At 29.7% G+C, this 22,959-nt stretch overlaps 1 protein-coding gene across 7 annotated transcripts in view; it reads right to left on the reverse strand.

Moving 5' to 3' along the window:
* The window catches only part of wdb (serine/threonine-protein phosphatase regulatory subunit widerborst), a 66,647-nt gene that overhangs the window by 25,585 nt on the left and 18,103 nt on the right, over positions 1-22,959 (reverse strand). For all 7 annotated transcript variants that reach the window (XR_013882724.1, XR_013882723.1, XR_013882725.1 and 4 more), the window contains exon 4: positions 7,604-7,731. Coding sequence is in view for 4 of the 7 variants with exons in the window: in XM_080172858.1 (XP_080028984.1) it covers positions 7,604-7,731 (128 nt within the window). In the remaining 3 variants the exon portion in view is untranslated. The remainder of the gene's footprint in view (positions 1-7,603; positions 7,732-22,959) is intronic.

The following is a 22,959-nucleotide window of genomic DNA, read 5'->3' on the forward strand; positions in this document are numbered from 1 at the left end:
TTTACCTCTGTCATAATTAAAACCAAATGCATAGCAAAAATAATCAAATCTTTTCCGAGATATCAAAGTAAAAAAAAGAATAGAGGGTGCACGAGCTATATGTAACTCTTCCCTATGGGTGTGGTGAACCCTGTGTTTTGTATTGGGTCATGAAAATCAGCTAATAGCGTGGGAAATATAAACACAGCCGAGTCCCTACAAAAGAACATAAGGCAATTAGCCAGCAGATGACAAAAGTCTCCACCACTTGGGCCAGATAGTTGTTTGGATTTTACTGAATTTATACTTGTGCATTACATTTATTTTCTAGATAATGGCATTTAGAAATCAAAAACGTATTTGTAATATGTTTGTTTTTTACAGCTTGCAGAGCTATATTTAGTTGAAAACCTCACAAATAAAATTTTAATATTTAATCAAATGCTTTGTTTACATCAAGATGTCATAAAGTGTCAACTTTAAAAAGAGTTAAAAAGAAACTTTTACTCACAATGTTTCAACATTTTCTCCAAATTACTGTTTTAAAACTGTTTATCAAGCTATAATAATAAATTTATTTCCTATTATGAAATAAGATACAAGATTAATCAATATATAATATTTGTATGTTTGTGTTTATACGTGTGTTAGTTCTATAACATGAAACTTCAAGTTTACAAACATTTTATCAAAATAAGGATTAACAATCTTCTTTATATTTTTCTTTTTATACATCTTAAAAAGCGAAGCTTTTCTATAATTAGGGTCGGTCCGTCCGTCCGTCCGTACGAGATAGATAGCTTTTATTCGTTTAGGCATGTTAGAATTGTCCTATCGATTTCAAACTTTGCATGATGATTCCTGTAGTAGTTAGGTACGATTTAGAAAGAGTGGCAACTCTATAATCATTACCAGAATGTCCGTACGTCCATTTTAAACATGTTGATTTTTCTAATTTTTTAACAGCAAATTTTTATGTGATCTAATTATCCGTTTGATCTGATTTTTGGTATATTGATTCCTGGGACAACAAAGAACAATATTTTAAGCAAAGCAACTCTATAATCAAATCCTAAAAATGTAAGTATGTCCATAAACTCAATAAACATTATTCTGTATCAAGAAGTTTTTCAACAAATTTACTTACAATTTTGCTTCGACTCTTATACTTTTATATTCTGATAATTCAGTTTAGACACTATACAAGTGTTAATGTCCGTTTGTCCTACCGTTTCAGTGCTTCGCTTTTATGGATGTTGTCATCCTTGTTCAGAGTGTAGCTACTATAATACAAACCAGTAGGCCGTAAATTACTTCGGAGTGTGTGGGGGGGGGATCATCTAATGAAGGGCCGGCCATCTCTCTTAAGGAATCTTATGACTAAGTAGCTATTAATAGACTACACCAGATTATCAAGTACTCCAATAAAGAGATACTCACAGATGGCTAAAAAATGTATATCACTCCCTGTACCCAATTTCCCCTTGAATGAACAAACTAACCCAAAAAATAAGGTCGATATTAGCAACATAAATCGACGATAAATTTTCTCCTGCAAATAAATCCCCGTATTCTATATCCATTGAAACAAAGTTTCTGAAGCATATCTCAAACAGCAGCCGAGTAAATCACACAAATTTATTAAAATATATTTTTTCAATTTTGTATTAGGAATAAGAGGGGGGGAAGTTTTGACACATTTGCGTAAACAGTGAGTATAGGCTTTATCTTTGGACTAAGAGGATAGGTTAATAAAGATAAAATCATTCTTATATGATGAATTTTCCCAAGTTTTAAGATTTTTTGATAGGCCTCCTGGTTCAGGAGCTGCAGGCCTCCAGGTTCAGGAGCTGTAGGCCTCCATTTGGTAGTCTCTGGATGGACAGGTAAAAATAAAAATATTTTTTTTATAGGTAGGGGTCAACTTATTAAACAAAATATGCATCTTTTTTGTTCAAATATGTAAATAATATTAACAATTATGCATATTTTGTTATATAAAATGACCTATAACTTTTGAAGAAAAAATTTTGATTTCAGTTTTTACCTGTCAAGAAACCACCTGGAGGCCTGCAGCTCCTGAACCTGGAGGCCTATCCAAAAAATCTTAAAACTTGGGAAAATATATCATATAAGAATGATTTTATCCCTAGTAACCTATCCTCTCAGTCCAAAGATAAAGCCTATACTCACTGTTTACGCAAATTTGTCAAAACTTCCCCCCCTCTTGAATACAGGGAAATAAAGTGATACTTACAGCTACGCCCCTAGAGACCTCTTATGGTCCCTTGAGGGGGTAAGTGGGATAGTTGCCTCCCTCCACACTTTCAGTTGTAGTTTGTAATAAAGTTAAAAAAAATGTGGAGGATAATTTTTCTCAAGGTTTTTTCTCTTGGGAGGGTAGTGGTACCCTCAAACAAAATAGTTATGTACCTATGATAAGCTACCCTGTAAAGAAGAATCATATCTGTTTAGTGATTAGCGAGATCTATCGGAACACACACACACAGATCCTGTTACTTACTATAAGAATACCCACTAAAAAGATTAAAAAGTAAATCCATGTTTAATAGAAGCAAAGTGACCATTACATGTTGTAGAACTAATTTTAGCTGATTGTACTGACACCAATTTAAGATAAATCAGAGAGAATAGTGGTCCAAATAATTACATTTAGATCAAATTTCTTCGAAGGATTGAATCTTAACCTTTATTTGTTACAAAAAAGTACAATTTAACATATTTTTTTCCAAAGAGATATGCAGCTTTTAAACCCAAAACAAATGACCCAAGGGAAGTAAGGAAAAATAAGAATTATGGAAGTTTGATTTTCAAATTTTGGTGATAAAATGATTTAAAACTTTATTCAAAATCGACAAACTTTCAAAGTTTTTTTTTGTTTGAAGAGAAAACAAATGCGGGAGAAATGTTTTATTTTTAGATAGCACCAATATTTTCCCAGGCTAATTTACATAGCATGTGTGTACAATCATTATTCCCTATCCTACAACTTATCTTTCCTCTACCTTTACTCTGGGTCTAGGTACCCATTAGACTTAGGACAATAAAGTGATGTATAAAATTGTTTATCAGATTTACTACAAATTTCATTTTAAAAAATCAACTTAATGGTTTTATCCATATTAATACTCCATTTGTATTTTACTTTAAGATTATAATAATGTTTTGTCTGAACATGTAAGTTTTTGAGACAACCAAAGAAAATAATACAACTCTATAATTTGTAACTCTATTAAGTTAACCAGAAGCTAAGAGAGGCCTAATTGTGATTCTTCCAAAGTTGCAGCTAGAAGGAAGAAATATTCTAAAAATTAGAATAAGAGTTAAAAAATATGTTATTTTTGACCAAAGTTTTCTAATTCCTAGTGATTTAAATTGATGTGAAAATTTCGTTAAGCATCCCCAGTGACAATACACAAATTACACCTTCTGTAGATTACAATTAGTGGTTGCAACGTTTGGACGCTTAACTTAATAAACCAACCAATCAAAATTCGATAAAAGTCCCCAGAGTTGTTGTACCATCGAATAAGAAAACGTTATTATAAAAAATTGAGTACTGGTGTAATAAACAGCCAAATGTCCCCTCCCTCCCTACTCATTCCTAACCAGATCAAGTTTACTCTTTGTTACCTAACCTGGCTGAAATATGGCAAGTGTCCTACCTTACTGAACCCAAAGAAAAACCTTTAAGTAAATAAACTTGGAGATTAAAACATCTTTTCTTTAGTGATACTAAACTCCCTGAAACAAAGGGCATGAAAAAAAATCATTTTTATTGTTTTTTTTTCAGTTTTGTTTTAATAATACTTGATTCTCTGCCTGGGTTGTAAGAGGAAAAAACACATTAGGAATACAACATTTACAGATTATAATCAAGAACAGAGATAAGAACCATGTAAATGGAATAGTATACACAGTCAAGGAGGGAGGGGATATTGGACTATAATTAACACTGGTACCCAATTTTATCGTATTTGTTGGCTAAAAAAAATTGGGTACTTTTATTGAATTTCACCAATAATTTAATCTACAGGAGGGGTACTTTTGATTATCATCATTAGTGATGTTCAACAATTTATCGTCCATTGTCTTATCCCTAATGAGTTTGTGGAAGTTTAAAGTCACCAAAATTATAAGGGGAGGAGTAGGTTGGGCAAAAAATCCGTAAAAGTGTGAGTTTTAAGGCTTAAAAATAGTAGTATAACGATAATATTCACTAAACATGTGTATTTCTTATTGAAAAGAACTATAGACATTTTTTTTTCAAAGTTAACATAAATTTTATCGTTCTAGTACTGTTTTTAACTTAAAACTCGATTCCGGATTTTTAGCGCAACCTTCTCCTCCCTTTGTTATTTTTAAAACAAAATTTTCAACACCTAACAATGTCAATTTTTCCAGAAGTACTTCAGTAACAACAAGTAATGATTTTTAAACATAAAATAAACAAATAAAGTGGTAGTAAACATGTAGAAAAAAGGAATTTTATGATACAATTTTTTCTAGGAAACAATCATTTTAAACTGTTAGCTTATAAAGTTACATACTTTAACCTCATAAAGAACATTATTACGCCATGTTAAGTAATAATTCTTGATAACGCTTTACAAGCACATCAATTTAAATCTCTTATTAACCCTTTTTTTGAAAAGAGTGAAGCTACTAACTCAGCAAGAGTACTTTAATTAAGGGTTTGGTTTGGTTGGATACTTTTTTGGCCGAAAACCGGATATCCGGCATTGGAAATCAGCCGGTTATTCGGAATCCGGATAGCTTCAATATACGGTATCCAGCCGCATATCCGCCTCAATCCTACTTTAATTGTATTTCATTAGGTAATTAAAGTCAACCAATTTTTAAAAATTTTATTCTAATAATTCAAAATTTATTAAATAATTGAAATATCTATTAGATTTTTATTTCACTGTATACTTCAGGGATCCTATTGGATGAGACAAAGAGTGATAAATTAATTTACATCCCAAATAATGGTGAACAAAATTAACCCTTCTGAAGATTAAAATTATTGGTTAAAAATTTTGGACACTAACAGATTTGAACATGTAATAATTCAAGATAAGTTTTTGAGGCAACGAATAAAATAACTTTCTTGTAGAAGTTTGGGTACCAGTGTAATATAAAGTCCAATACCCCCTCCCTCCCTGATCTACTTACAAATTTTTTTTCTTCTCGTATTCATTCGAATCCGGTGGATAGGAACCGGTTCACATCCATACGAAAAAACTATGTCTAGCATCGTATTATATCCAGCTTCTACGAATATAAAAATGTACAATCATAAGATTAAAACCAGTTTTTTATCCCGGGCCTTCGGCACCTCGGGGCTAAAAAAACTCGTTTTAATCTTCTAATTCTGTATCCGTGGAAAGCTGTTTATAATACGATGCGAGAAATAACTATTAACTATCCTAAAAATCTCCTGCAACACCAAAAAAACTAAAAATTATTTTACTAATCAAATAGCATTAAACTACTGTTTATTATGGAAATGTACTTTACAGAATATAAAATAAAGTTATAAACTGAAATAAATATCTGATTGATATAAAAAGTACCTAGAAGAGATGTGTTTAATCCTCTGTATAGGTTCTCAACTTTGTAAGTTTATTTGGCAAATATAACATCAAAGATTGATAGTCTGTGTTAGTTGGAATAGAGTTTGATAGATGTGCTGTATGTGTATATATTTTAGTATGTACGTCCGCTCGTCACTTCAAGACAAAATACATTTATTAATAATCTACACTTTTTAAATGTTCAGTTATTCTTTTACTTTAAATTTCAGAATTTGATTAGTTTTGTAGTTTTTAAGTTTTGAGATTACCCTATTTATCCTGATAAAAAAGTAACAGGATGTTTTCTGTATGAGTGTACTGAAGGATCTCTGTAACAACTGAACCGATTTGGTTCTCCTTTAGTGTAGCTTCTCATAGTCCTTGGAAGTTTTATAACTATTTTGGGGGAGGGTACCACAAAAGAGAAATCAACACTAGAAAAAAATGCCCCCTCCCCAAAAATGGAATTTTATTATTCATTTTAACATTTTTTAAAATGATTACTGATTCCTATAACCTTGATGATTATGTGTGATTGTGTAAATGCTAATCAGCTGATCACGTCATATCAAACACAAACACAATCACACACATGCACACACACACACACAGACGACAGAGAAGCAGAGAGACCAAATTGATAAGAGCACACTAAAAGAGTATTTAGTCAAAACATGGATGACAACATCCATGAGTAGTAAAACACAAAAAAAAGAATGAAATGGACAAACTGACAAAGCGAGACAAAGAACAGATGTTCAGTTTTTAAAACAAAAGGTAAAAAGAGAATATGCAATACTCTAAGCATATAGACAGACAGACAGACAAAACAATCCAAAGACTAGATGCGCATATTGCATATAAATATTCACTGAAAATTTCAGCTGTCAATCTTCAAAAGCAGCCGTGAAAATCAGTAAAATCAGTTTACATTTAACACCCAGCTAAGCTACAAGGTTTATTTCCTTTACAAGCAACTTTTTCTGTCTTTATTTTTTTAAATTTCTTTATTTTTAGGTACTTATCTTTTAATATATAAATTAAATTAATATGATTTATGTCATTTAGACTGAAGAGGGTGCAATGTTCACCGAAATATAATTCAATTAATAACTAAGAAGTATCAAAGTTTTTTTTTACTTAGTGAATTTATCATGTTGTAAGAAAGTTTTTTAAAATAGGTTGATCAAAGTCAAATACAACAAAGTGTAACATTAAATTGAGCAAATATTTTTATGCTTTTTTGGAATTGATATTTGCAAACGAAGTTTTGCTAAAATATTTTATTTCATTGCTAATTTTGTATAAAATAAATTAAGTTGTAGGGTTTCATCAAATAAAGAATTACAAAACATACAGAATAAAATTAGGATTTATGTGATTTATAAGTTTTATTGATTAAAATATGGAGAAGTATTTAAACTGATATGAAAGTGTAGTTACATTTTATCATGCAGGCCTTCGAATTTTGAACAGGTTATATTTATATAAACCGAATATCATAACTTTATTTACTTAAAAAATTAATGTTCAAAATAATTTTTTCTTACAATCACCACAAAGATAACTATCATTTGATTTGATTTATCTTTTATTTGTGTATTAAAAAATTAATCTTATAATCTTAGTCGAACCTTTAAAAAAGTTTGAAGCGTAGGTAAATATTAATGCTAAGAAGCACAGTTTATAAGCAAGCATTCTTGAAAAGCTCCATATTACTTTATGAAAGCTCATTTTAAAACCAGATTAAAGTGGGTGTGTAATTGTGAAGATGTATTTTAATTTTCAGTTTAATCAAAATAATTCAAGGATGATGACATTTAGGCGCAGCGCAGCAATTGTAATATTGCACGTACGGGAATAGGTTTCCAAATCATTATGCCTATATAGTGATCACATGGAAATTTTTGTAATTTTTCTTCATCGTCCATAAAGGGGAGAGAAATATTTCAAGTTATGCCAGAATAATTGGAATATCCATTTCAGCATGATCAGTATTACCAAAATACGACAAATAGTTATACCTCATTTAGGGTGGCTCGTTTGATCTCCTTGCCCTTGAGATCTGCGACGGGGTCCATGAAGTCGAAGCCGACACAACACTGGCGCAACTTCCGGATAAACAGCTCCTCCTGCTCGTGGCTGGGCACATCTGAAACATGGGCAATTTAAATTTAGCGGGAAATGAAATGTACTGCGTTTTGGCGCTAAAAAGTTTGCTATATATCGGAAACCGGTTTTTAAAAGATTATATATTATGGAAAGCCAATTGCCTTGTTAAATGTTTTAAAACAGAAATTTCGTCATTGACACATAGTAATTAATGATTCTTATTTAAATAAATCTAAGATAAATATTATACATTGATAAATATTTTTTTCTATAAAAAGAATATATAATATAATAGAAATAATGAGGTACTATAGGATTTGTATAATTAAAAATATATAATAGGTATATATTGATAGTATAAATACAATATTAAGGTAACTTGCAAAATAATATTTCTTAACTATATAGGTAATATAGTTATTATTACTTTACACCATCTTTACTGAAATTAATCGAAACCATGGGAGTGCGGTATGGAGGGGAGGACACATCCCCGTAAATTCGAAATGTGGAATGCCTCTTCGCCCTTTTTCACCCCTTTAAAGGTTTTACACCTCCCCCCCCCCCCCAAGTGATTTTCGATTTCCACGCAACTTGAATAATTTTGGATTATATAAAAAGAAATGCCCTTTGTAAATGTTGATTATAATGTTAAGAAAATATTTTAATAAATTTGATGATTTCTAGATGGAGTTCAATGAAAAACTCTTGAGAGAAAAATCTAATTAAATTCATTAAAAATATTTTCTTTTCTTAATTATCTTACAAAATAAACCATTCACTGAAAACTTTTAAATTATGTAACACAAGAAAATTTACAGTGTGGCCACAACCAAAAAAATACTGATACTGAAGAAAAAAAAGGAAATACTGAAAATACTGAATCCTAAAATAAGAAAAAATACTGAAATACTGAACAAAAAAATACAAATACTGAATAAGTATTTTTTTTATATGATTCCTCATTTCAAAATTTCATATCATCATAGCTTTGTTATTAGTGGGATATTTTAAAGATCTTTTAATTTTGCCTCTTAGATTTTCTTGCACCAATTAAGCAGAAAATGACTGATAAATATTTTAAATGATTACAAAACTTAAAATTTGTTTGGGGGGGGGGGGTAATTACCCCCCATGAAATCTGTTGGCAGTGGTAAATTTTGTTTACCCCCCCCCCCAAAATTTACTCCCGGGGTAAAATTTTTGGAGAGGTAATTTAAATTTTATTAAATATTTAGTATTAAAAATGCGCGCGAAGTGCGCAAAAATTTTCTTTGTTAAGAGATTTTTTATTTGGGGGGGGGGTATTTACCCCCCCAAAATTGTTTAGGGGGATGTAAATACCCCCTCCTAAATGGTTGGGGGTGCCGTGGGGGGGGGGGAGGGGGGGGGGGTAAAATGAAAAAAATTTTGGGGACCCCAAATTCGTTTGGGGGGGGGGGGTAATCGCCCTTTTACCCCCCCCCTTAGACGTCTATGGTAAAGAGCATGCTAAAAAACTTTACCTTCAATAATCATGCAAAGTACTCACCTTATATTATTCATTCTATTAATAGACAAAAAAAAATACTGTATAAAAGCATCTCAAATATCTAAAAAATTTATATTTGAGATGAAATTGAAAAAAAAATGTATATTACCATAAATAAAAACAAAATTAATGTACAAAGTTATAGGGTAATTCAAAGGAAAGTAAAGTGAGGCGCGAAGCGCCAAAAAAAATCTGACATCAACTACTTAAATAAACATCTTATTTAAGCAAATTTTTTTGGAATTTAAGAAATAATGAAAATACTGAATCATGAAAATTTCCAAAAACTGAAAAATACTGAATAAAATTTTCAAATACTGAATATTCAGTATTTACTGAAAATACTGAAGCCCCAATTTCCAAATACTGAAGAATACTGAAGATTTTCAGTATACTGAAGAATATGGCCACGCTGAATTTACATAAATAACATCAAGTTCATAAAATAAAGTAATCTAAAATAACCCCTAGTGGGCAAGTTTTTAACTAAAATTACCTATCAAACTTGTCTCCTTGACAAGGATAGGAGAATCCGCTTGTTCTGTGTTTTGCAGCCATTTTCTATTTTACATTTACACAATCAAAACTGGTTTATTTGAGAGCCATGATATACTTAGGGTATGAATGAGGACTATTAGTATTTCAAAAATTAAAATTACTTAAAATAGATAATCTACATTTTTAAATTCTTAAACAAACTTGAATAATATTAAATTTTGTGTTCACATATTATTCAAAATTTAATATTAAAAGATGTTTACATTCTTGACTTAATGACTAAACCCCGCCGATAAAATCTGCCTAAAACTAGTTAATATTTAGAGTTTAGAATATTTTTATTTTGAAATGAATATGAAATTATCAGAATTTGCTGAGTACTTTTTTAAGTTACTCAAAAATTAATTTTAACACGAGATATGATTAACATTACATTTAAATTAGTGCAGCTACATCTCAATTAGTATTATCCAACTATCTTGGTATAATGTAAACAAAACATAATTTAAATGAGTCCCCCCTCCCTTCTCAAAATTAGCATTTTTAACATTAGGGTAAGGATTAAAGTAGAGGTAGGTTGTGCTAAAGTTCCGTAAAGATGTGAGTTTTAAGGCTTAAAAACAGTAGTAAAACGATAATATTTACTAAATATAAATATATAATTTTTTTTGTCTATGGTTCTATTCAATAAGGAATACACATATTTAGTGAATATTATCGTTCTACTACTGTTTTTAAGCCTTAAAACTCACATCTTTACGTAATTCTAGCACAACCTACCTCCACTTTTATCATCTATTGCTATATCATTCACAGTAACCTAAGTTATTACTTGGATTTGTTTGTCCTTGTCTGTTTCTAAGCCAAAAACAAGAAAATTAAAGTAAAAGAAAAAAAGAGAAAAGAAGAAAGAGAGAGGAGCGGATGAATTACATTATTAAACAAAACGTCAGAACAGAAGTAAATAAACATACAACAACTCTTTTTTATGACAGTGCCCTTCACAGACAGATAGACCACAATGTTAGATAAAAATATCAAGACAGCCAATTTAGAAAAAAATATTATTTTTTTGTCAAAGTCAAAAGAAGCATAAAATTAACCAACTTCTTTAATTTCAAAATTTAATTTGCTACTTTTCTACCTATAGCCTTGGGGCTATTTTTATAGTTAGTTTAAACCTATCGAAAAAAATAGCCTACAACAGGACCTTTATAAAGCATCTTCGGAAAGCAAAAAAATCTGTTTATCCATTTTTTTTTACATTCTTTGCTGTTTCAAATTAAAAGTTTAGTTATTAAGAATAGACACTACCGCATTTTTGAGAGGTTAACATATAATAAAATGATAAATTCTTTGCAATGACTTACAATTCAAATATTTCAACTCTTACTTTTGTTTATCTCATTCATGTTTACTTGATAATCTATAATACAAAGTAGAACGAGGTCTGTCTGTCCGTCTGTCTGTCTGTCCCTTAAGATCTCGGTAACCACTGAACCGATCGGATTCTGCTCTTCAGGGTATATACCTATTGGTCCTGTGGTGGTTTTAAGCTATTTTCTTGGGGGGTGGGACACCTCCAACCCCCCAAAAACAACCCCCCCCCCATTTTTTTTTTTTTTTCTTAAGATTTCCTTGGTCCTTTAACGAATTTCGCCTTAATTTTTTTATCACCTCTTGGGGCAAATCCCCTAGAGGCTAGGGGCGAAGCCGCTAGTATGAAATAAAGTATATCCATGAAAAATGATATTTGATAATCATCAAACACTTTAAGTCCAGTTTCATACTTTTTGGAGGCTCAAATTTCATAAGATATAAATTATACTATTTCAGTTTGATTTTTCTTCTAGGTTTAGGTTCAGGAAAAGAGTTTTGACTTTGTAGTAAATTTCCTAATAAAAGTTGGAGACTTGTGTGGGACAGACATGTGTGTGTGGGTGATTATCAGGACAGGACGGGGCTACTGGCATGACCGCTCATGCCAGTAGCGCGTCTATATAATTTTCAAAGGTGAAAATATTGAAATATTTTGTTTTTTTGGTTTAACTTCTATGTAGTCATTAATACAACAAAAAATTTAAAAATGGTGGCACTTTTTTTTAATAACAATTTAATTCTATTAAACTTTATAATCTACTTTTTCAGTATAATTGAATTCTGTATACAAAAGATAATGTTTAAAAAATGATTTATTATATGCCAATGCATAATCACATCAAATCAAATTCTCCCAAAAAGCTGACATGTGCCTTATAAATATATGAAGAATGTTTATTAATCTTCAAATTGCTTATTCCTATCTTTCTGATTGAAGAATTATTAATAAAAGATTCTTGGATCCACATATATATATTTTACACCCCTTTGGCCCGAATATAGGAGCTGTCAAGAAGTCATGTTTGACAAAGAGATAACACCATACTTTAGTTCATCTATAATCACTGCTAGGGGTTCTAATATTAACATTAGGATAACATTATTTTAACAGATTATTCTGAAATATTCATTTTTATATTCGTTATATTTTACTACAGATATAAATAATCGATAAACTCATGAATTTTTTTTTCATAATATATCTAAGAACTGATATTTTGGTTACATTTTTACTTAATTATCATAGAAATAAGCTATGATGACACGTCATCGGAATAATATAAAAACTTTTCCATTTTTGATAAATCCATTGTAAGGAAATATGAAAATAAATGCATTGCACTTATGCCTGTTTGTTGTGCAAAAGTATGCCAGGACAGACAGACTAATTCATACTCTACTTTAAAAACCTATTCTTTTCATTTCAATTTCAATTTTAGTTTTCAACTTTGAAAGTGTCATTTGTAAATAAGTTATAGATAAGACACAAGTTTATATGTTTTTAACCCCTTTTTGGCGTGGGTTACAACAAATACATATAATTTTTAAAAAAAGCCTATACTATCAAAAATAAATTCTTTTTCCTTATTAAAAACTGATACTTAGACATCTCCTTACAAGCAACTCAACAGTTAACAGCCATGAAAATGCCAACAAAAACTTTTTCTTATTTTTGACATTTTCCATTTTTGAACATGCCCTTAATTCACACTCCATACTGTTGATGTAAAAATGGAGTATGTCAAATTTTTTTTTAAAATTAAGTGAAAAAATCATATTTAATGAAAGACCTCCCCCCGTACCCCCCCCCCCCCTCTACAATAAATATACAAAGCTTTTATGAAAGATGGAAAGGGGGGAGGGGAAAATGTAAATCAATGGAAAATTGCAAAACTTATCTTTTTTCTCAAAGGTTGTGTATGTCTTATATTTCCTTACATGCGGATCAAAACAACAAATATAATCTAATTTATGTCTGTGATTTTTGTATGTGAGTTTTGCTATTTTAATTTGCTCTATGTATGACAGTCTAATTAAACTTCAAAATTTAAATATTACAACCAGGGAGAAAGAGGACCTTAGTCTCTAAATGACACTTACAACTGCGTTATCTTATTCGTTAGTTCAAAAAAAACGAACTTTTATTGGATAGTTCTAAACTTGAGGTGTCTAAAATTTCTAACGCATAATTCTAATTGTAATTTTTATAATTTATGGATACATATCAAATTATCATCTATTGTCTTATTCTTTTAGATCCCTGAAATACAATTGAAACATGTCAAAGCAAAGTGTTGCCTTCAAAACATATTTTTATCATTAATCATTTTTTCCTTTATGAAAGGAATTGCACTTACTAATATATGAAAAAAATAAATTGGTTATTGAATTTCCTTAAGGAAACAATATTGCTGGAGCTTCTATTGTAAAAAATAAAATAAAATATTTCCTCTCTTTAAAAAACAAACAGATGATAATGGATTTGGAAACAAAACAAGTTTTTAAAAAATTAAACAATTCACTAATCTTATTTCACCAAAAGAACAGAATCACTGAAATTGAATTAAAAGTTAAGGAATGCCAACAATCTTTAATTGCACATTATGCAGAATAAACACTTTAGATATGAAAACTATTTCTTTAGAACAATTTTCCTCACTTTTTACATATCACAACATATATACATATATTCATGTACAAATACTTAATTGCACATAATATGAGTGTATAGTTTCTAGGCACTAATTTACATTTAACTAATGCAAGATAGATTCTAAAAAAGACTTTCCACTTTGCTAAGAGAGACAGATAAGTGTGAGAGAGTAAGTGAGGATACACAAGGATCAAAATTAAATTATAGCAAATTTGATTTCATCTCATATTTGAATAGAATCAGTCTAATTAAATACTCAGTGTCTTCTAATTGAATTTCCTAAGTTTGCTATGAAATAATAATTTTCAATCATTTTTATAGGAACACCGAGGAGTAAAAGAGGGATTTTAAAGCTCATAGGAGTGTAGGTGTTAATGGGTGGGTTCCTGGGTATTTTGGGAGGTGTATACTGTCCGCTCGCCCGGCTTAGCTTTCCCTTTTCTTTTATACAATAGAGATGAAAGATAGAAACTCTAAAAAGGAGCTAGCATTCAGATTTTCATAGGTATAAAAAAATATTTGTAGTATAAAACTGTATAATGAGATTTATGCCTTATGGCACTTAATATTATATGTTTTTTTTTATCAAAAGCAGCAATTTTAAAATTAATATACATAGTCATTAAGAACATTTATCTAATTTTAGTAGCCCACGCTATGAAATATTTTCATTTCTTACACAAATCTCTTTGAAATGGTGTGTCCAGAATTATTAGATCCAATTAAAAGAGATATGCTTTAAGCTTCCCAGGGTCAGCTTAGGTTGAGTCAGGGATAAGGGATTAAAATCTTACAAAATTGGAATTTTCTACAGGGTTAAACTTTTTCACCAAAATTACATTTTTGCAGGGTAAATTTTAATAATGAGCCAATACAGAAAAAAATATTTCATTAAGCTATTTCCTTTTTATATTTTTTTTGATCCTGACCTATCCCAAAAATTAAGCATGAAATTACAAACAACAAATCTGCTATAGGTTTAATTCTAACAACAATTAATGGCTAAAAAAATCGTTGTAATCTTATTTATCGATTTTAAAATCAAATATATTTGATTTTTAGAGGCTATTAGTTCAATTACTAGATTATTACACACATTCTTTATGTCAAATTCCCAAAAATCATATATTTCTCCCACTTCTCTTTTTATTTTATCTCTTTTTTCCCTCTTGATATTTTTTTATGAAATCCTTTCCACTTCAAGATTTGCATTCCCACAGCTTTCCTGAATTATCATTATTTGTTGTAAAAAGTTTGCTGGGAATCCCCCTTGTCCCCATAATCCCTCATTGGACACCCCCCCCCCCCCTTCATCCTCAAGTACAATAACAATTCTAAACTCCCCACTCACACATTTCCATTTTTTCTCCCTTTCGCCAATTAAAACTTCCTCTTTGCAAAATTGTATTGCAGACACCACCTATTCCCCTTCCCAACTCTCTTAAAAACAAGGATGACAACATCCATAAAAGCGAAGCTCTGAAACGGTAGGACAAACGGACATTAACACTTGTATAATGTCAGAACTGAATAATCAGAATGCGAATATATAAGAGTCAAAGCAAAATTGTAAGTAAATTTGTAGAAAAACTGCTTGATACAGGATAATGATTATGGACATACTTAAATTTTTAGGACTTGATTATAGAGTTGCTTCGCTTATAATATTGTACTTTAATGTCCCAGGAATCAGTATACCAAAAATCAGACCAATCGGATAATTAGGTCACATACAAATTTGTTGTTAAAAATGTAAAAAAATCAACATGTTTAAGATGGACGTACGGACATTCTGGTAATGATTATAGAGTTGCTACGCTTTCTAAATCGTACCTAACTATTACAGGAATCACCATGCAAAATTTGAAATCGATAGGACAATTCTAACATGCCTAAATTAACGAAAAAAGCTATTTAAAAAAAGTAAAAAAATCAACATGTTTGAAATGGACGTACATACATTTTGGTAATGATTATAGAGTTGCTACGCTTTCTAAATCGTACCTAACTACTAAAGGAATCACCATGCAAAATTTGAAATCGATAGGACAATTCTAACATGTCTAAATTAACGAAAAAAGCTATCCGTGACGGACGGACGGACGTACGGACGGACGGACCGACCCTAATTATAGAAAAGCTTCGCTTTTAAAAACATTGCATATCAATGCTTCCCCTTTTTACCTATCTTCTTTGCTGCACATACAAAAATTAGGTAAATATATGCATGTTCAATTCCACTTGCAATAAATTGGAAATTGTGATTTGATAATTAACTAACCTGAGTATTTTTACTTATTTACTTAAAGTAAAACAATATAACATTTTAATCATTAGATTGACTTAAGTTTAAAAACAAAATCAATTAAAATTTTAACAGTTTTGGAAAAACACCTTAAAATTGTCTATTTTCATTCAAAGGTAGCATGAATACAAATTCTGTTTCAAATGTACTTTTATATTATATAAATATAAAAATACTTAAATAAATTGATATTTCCAAATATTCTCAAAATTGAAATATACTATCAGTGAAACCTTTTAAATTAGAAATAATATTTCTATCAACAATAGTATTAAAATATCTGATTTCAATAAAGGAATAATTGCTTTTGGTTTTATAAAAACATTTTTGTGGCATAAATGGAAATTTTTAGAACTCTTTTTAAAAGCTTTAAAACTTAGAGTTTTTCATTAATAAAAACATAGTCTAAATGAAAATATTTGATGCATATTATTTGTTGTATAAATATTTGAATTGGCCGGCCGGTCATCCCATACTAACTAAACACCTGGGCATACAAAAGCGCTTATACAAAATAGCAAAAAAAAGTTTAAAGCAAGTTAAAGTATCTTGAAATATTTTAACTATAATAATACTATAACATTGTCAGAAGTTTGGCACTATGTTTAATTATAAAAAGTTTTCTTATGCTATTTCATTATCATAATATGTTTTTTTTATCTACATCAAGATTTTAATAACTATTCTCTTTTATAGAAGATTCACGTAGGCCCTAGATGGTTTAGGGCTATTTAATTTTAAGCTATAATTTTGCTTTCCCTATTAATTTTATGAAGCTCCTAAATGCTAGGGGCTCAGCCGCTAGTTTAATGTACATTGTATAATTCTTCTAATTGTAGAAACACTCACATATTTATATCAGCTGATTTTTTCTGCAGAAAATAAATGAATTATGAGGAATGCAAGAAAATTGATGCCATCATCCTTTTAAATATTCATGTTTTAAATCAACTTTTTGAAAGAATAAAAAAAGTGTTAAATTCCAAATTATAAAAAAAGTTATTTCCGACATTTCTGATAACTTTGACAAACCTATCATTTGGACTTTTTAACATAATTTTCATGGTGAAAAACTAAATTCTTCTGGGAATAGTAATTTATCTTATCGCATTAGAGACAGCTTTCCGCAGATATTAAACAAAAAATTTTAAGATCAAAACCAGTTGTGTTAGCATAGCACCAAGAGGCCAAAGGTCCGGGCTAACTGAACTAGTTTTCAATCCTATGATTCTTATTTTAAAATTTGTGGGAAATTATCTGTAATACGATGCTTTACAAAATTTTTCAGTATGGCTGAGATAAAGTTATAATCCAGAGGATTCGAAGACATGCTGAAAAATAAATCAGGAATAACCGTAACAACCTAGCGAATATTCTGGTGAACCCTACAGGTGTTAGCTGTCTGACCTTTCCATGTTTTAAGAGACTTCGGAGACTTTGATTGAATTTTAATCGGTTACTTCATTAAGTTGAGCGTCCAATTGTTTCAACCACTAATCTAAAGAGGGGTTATTTCAATGTATCATCATTGGGGATGTGCATCAAATTATCGGCCATTGTCTTATATAGTTAGATCCCTGGCACTTTCTATTGTCAACTCATCCGGCTTAAACAAATTGTTTGGAAAAATTAAAGTATACTTTTAGCAGATATGGGAAAAAAGTGAAACTAAAATAATTTTCATAATTATGATTTTTAGCTTATTGGTATAAAAGTAAGTTTGACATTTTGTAAAGTTACATACTTAAATTCTGCCTATTGCCCCTAATTCTTAATACCACTTTTTACATAAAAAAAAACCAGCAAATATTAAAACTAAAATTGTATTTTGTGTAACTAGCTGAAAGGAAAATTTTAAAATTTTGCTTTGTCTAGAAATTAAAGGATTAATTTCTTGCCAATCTTAGATGCTCATTGCTAATGAATCTTTAACTTTAATGTAGCAAATAATTAACCCTTATAAGAAATTTAGTATGGAAAGTACATCATATCCATGTATATTAAATATATATACATGCTCTAGACTAAAATAAACATAAGCCACAACAATTGTTAACTTTTGTTGAGAGGTTGTGTGAATTTTACTTCCTGCTTTTACATTCAACATTCCTTTAACTTTCTCCTGAGTTATGTAAATTCTTTAGGCTTAAATAGGACAAACTTGAATAATTAAAATGTCATTTATCAAATATTTTTAAATTGAAAGGAGTCTTACAATATTTCGTTTATATAAAAATGATGAATCTATAATTTTGTAACATTTAAAATTAGCTGTAATGAAGATTCTCTTTTTAAAATGTAGCTCTCTCTCCCTCTCTCTTAACCTCTTCAAAAGAAATAAGAAAGAAGAAAATAAAAGTTTTAATTGGGTTCCTTCTTATTTCTAATTATTAGACTCTTAATCCCTAAATTAATAAGGTTAAATCTGTGGTAATTTGAAAATGCTAATAATTAAAAACTTTTTTTGTTAGCAATTATTTAGTAACAGTTTTTGTTAGCTTTTAGGTATATGAATAAAATACAAGATCTATACCTACCTAACATTAGCTTGTCCTGCCATGATTTAGTGTTCCTTTTACATCAAAGAACCCTAATAAACTAGGATGATCTTATTACATCAACAATATTATCTGTTTAGCATTATTAAAACAATGTTATATTGTAGATATAGGTCTTTAAGAGACTAAATAATAAAGCAAAGAATTGAAGACTACAAAAACCGACCTACTAATGTAGATATTATTATAAAACCTACAAGTATACCTTCTTATAATTGTACCATTTTGCTAACCTTGGATTTTTTCAATGGTGGTACTATGTACTAATAACTTTGTACAAAGTTTTGCAAAACTTATTTAATATATCTCAAGCAACAAAAAGTGTAAATAAGTTTTTTTCTTTCTTTCCTTTATTGTGGGTTCATGGCAGGTTATTGTATAGATAGACAAAAAGTATCTAACATTATAGTCTCTTAAATTAACAATATCATTAAATGAAAGGTTAAAATGGAAATAAAAATGTACTATTGAACTCATATTTATGAAGCTAACCCGTTGTTTAACATATTACTTTTTAAGAATATCTTTAGCGTAAGAGCAAACTACACTTTAATAAGCTTCATATTGTTTTTTTTTATTAGTATGAATAATAAAATGGATTTTAAGGTCATAATTGCACAAAAAGAATATTATAGCTTAAAAAAGAAAAGAGAATACGTTGTAAGGCAATTTCTGTAATGTTTTAACAGGCAATTTTGACAGAAAATTTTTAAAAGTATCTAAAAAATCTAATTATAAAGTCCATAAACCACTTTTTAAGAATTAGCAATTTAGTAAAAGTAACAATTTAGCTTAAAATTAAAATACAGAAATTAAACCTGTGTTTCAATAATAAAAATAATTTATTTATAGATAAGAAACAGGATATAGTGTTGCTAACTTAAAAGATAATAAAATTAATTCAGCTAATGTTAATTAATTATCAAATATGCAATTTTAATGATATTTAATAGTGCATTATTACTACATTAATTTATTTTTATGCATAGTTATGAATGAAGTACCTACATTTTAAAATTGCAGCAATATTCATGTTTATATTTGCGGCTAAGCCCCAAGATGCCTCTAGGGGGACTTGATTAAATATTGGAGGAGAGGGGGTCAAACTCCACTTTTAATTTTAGTTCTAAAAGCAAAAGTATTTTCTAGGAGGGGTTTCTCTTGTTAGGGTTTTATTTGTATTACCCTCGATCCACAAAAAGTTATAAACCTTTCCTATGCTTATGAGAAGCTACATTGAACAGAAGAACCATATTGATTCAGCGGTTAGAGAGTTACTTTGCTACACACAAACACAGGGGCACACTTACAGAAACATAGACATCCCATTACTTTTATGAATATGTAAGCCTGAACTAACGAGAACTGTGTTAATGTCTTCATTGCTGCACGACACCACCAGTCAACAGACCAGTACATTCACACACACACAAACCAGGGATCTAAAGGCATATAAGACAATGGCCGATAAATTTACATACATCCCCAATGATCATACACAAAATTATCCTTTCTATACATTAAAATTAGTGGTGGAAACGTTTGAACACGCAACTTAAATAAAAATAAAAATTTTCTTAAGTTCACAAAATTGTTAAGCCAACGAATAAGAAAACGTTATTATATGTAAAACTTTGGGGACTGGTGTAATTATCAGCCCATTGCCCCCTCTCTTTCTCTGCACAAAACACAGATGTTGTATATAACTCATGGTAATACAAAAATATTGACTATAACAAGACTAGGTACTAATAGTCATTTCAATATTTTTAACTTTTTTACCTACCAGGGATCTATTCTACAGGGATAAGCCAAATGCTTATAAATTGATATACAATACATCCCCAATGATAATACACAAATTACCCCTTCTGTACATAATGATAAGTGGTTTAATCGTCTGAACACTCAACCTATCAAAATATGACATAAGTCTACAAAGTTGTTAAGCAACGAATGAGAAAACGTTATTATAAAACTTTGGGGACTAGTATAACAAACAGCCCAATGTCCACTCCCTCCCTGATAACCTTTCCATAAGATATTTACACATAATTATTATCTTAATAAAAACTTACAAGACCTTATTGAAAATTGAATATCCTGTCCAGACTGTAGGAGTAAATGAAACAATGATTTTATTCATGTAATTCTTTTCATCTTGGGTTTAAATAAGATTAAATTTGATGTTCATAAAAACAAGCAAAATGTCTATTTTCAACAGCATTAAAGGGGATGTAATATGTTTTTATGTCTATTTAAAACTAATAGCAGTTACGCCTCTTGAGACCACTAGGGGCCTTAAGGTTTGGGGGAGGGGGGAAGTCGACCCAAACCAAGAAAATTTTTTTAGGGGTTGGGATTTTTTTTTAAGGTACGATTTATCTTGGTTGTACCCTCCGCCGAAATAGGTATAAACCTTTTAAGGACCTATGAGAAGCTATATTGTAAAGGAGAAACATATCGGTAAGATAGATATTTCAGTATTTCTAATAGTCCACGAATTATTCCAAGGTTGGTGTTATCTTTATTCAAGATATTTTGTTTATTTAATAAAATACTTTTCATATCTTTAAGTTATCTAAAAATTAAGTTAAGGACAAATAACTGCACTAAATTATAAATCATTGACATAAAGGTCGATTATCAAAGTTTTTAAGGATTATTCAAAAGATAAGATAATCAAGAACATAATATACAAAATAAAATATATTAAATAAGCTCCTTTTCAAAAGCAAATACCTTACTGTTAACACTTTCCATAATTTTGTTGTTGTGCTACCAATGGCGTAGTTAACATTGTTAATGTTAATAGTATTGCAATATTTTCCCTTCTTCTTTGAAATGGTAGCATTTTACTGTTTTATGTAGTTACTAGAAACTACGCCCCTAGAGGGCTCTAGGGGCACTTGGAGTAGGGCAATTTCTTTTTGGAGGGTGGTTGTATCTTTACCCAAAACAGTTTTAAGCCTTCCCAGATCCTATTAGAAGCCACATTGTAATGAAGAACCATAACGGTTCAGTGGTTAGCGAGAGCCTTTGCTACAGACAATTATAGAACTATCCTTGTTTTATTTACAAAACTAATCAGTCCTAACAATAACAACATAAAAATATTAGAATTGATGATTTTTTACAAAAGAAGATCTCTTAAAATGAACGTCATTTCGAGAAAAGTAATTTTTTTAGTAGCGAAGCTACTCTTTATTTAATTTGTATGTACGTTCGTCAATCCGCAACGGGGAAAAAGAGATTTTCGCGGCTACTATTCAAGATAAGCTGATATTTTCAGTGAAAAATCTAAAATTGTATTGTCCGTCTGTCTGTTGGTCATGCTTCAAAAGACATAAAAATAATTCCTTAAAGGTTTTTTAACTTTTTGTTTTTGTGTCTTTTTTCTCTGTAATAATAATTGAACATCTGCCCTTTAACGGACTTTGTCTGTTTGTTCATTTCATGATGTTTTTGTGCTTTGTTTCTTATGAATGTTGCCATCCTTGTTTACTTCGAGGTTGTATATAATTAGGAGCTCTAATAATAATATAAATATATAATGTTTCATTAAAGACAACTGATATAATATATTTTCACTACATATAATGTGAAGTCTATAGAATATGAAAAGTATTACAATTTAATTAAAATATTATTAAAGAAACTGTTATTTTTTAAAAGCAAAAATATGTTCGGGTTCCCTTACTCCTGGATATCTTTAATTAACATGATTGTTAAAGATAGAGGCTAGAGGCTAGGGGCGAAGCCGCTAGTAAAATATAAATTAAGATTTAAAAATGCAAATATTTATCAGACGTCACTAAAACGTCTCAACATCAAATATTTCAAGAGTTTCTACAAAACAGGACATCAGTTCGACGTCAGGAGAGTTATGGGTTCGAGTCTCGGCAAAAATATTGAAGGCAATTTGACAACAAATTCATGCATTTCATTATAGAATATAATAAATGATAATTTAATTTTTAATGTTTATATAAAAGAATAATAACTACCTAAATAAAAATTTAAATGTATATTTTGATGATTGAATTGGACGTGTACATCAATATAAAATAATTGTCACCAACGAAAACATTTTATTTCGAAGGTTAAATTTTATTTCGAGAAAAATAAAATAAAATTCTTTAGATAAGACGTTATGATTTCTTTAGACCTAATATAACTGTACAAAATGTAATCCTACAATTTAAGCTTATTGAAATTCTTATAATCCCTTTAAGCCTTTTATTATTATTTAAGATATTTTAATTTTATAAATGGTAGCGCAGCAATAAAAAGCTACCTACCGACAATTTTGACAAATGATCTATTTTAGCAGACAGTGTCGA

This window comes from Acartia tonsa, chromosome 9 (assembly GCF_053477335.1).
Source record: "Acartia tonsa isolate MP-2025a chromosome 9, ASM5347733v1, whole genome shotgun sequence".
NCBI classification, from domain to species: Eukaryota; Metazoa; Arthropoda; class Copepoda; order Calanoida; family Acartiidae; genus Acartia; species Acartia tonsa.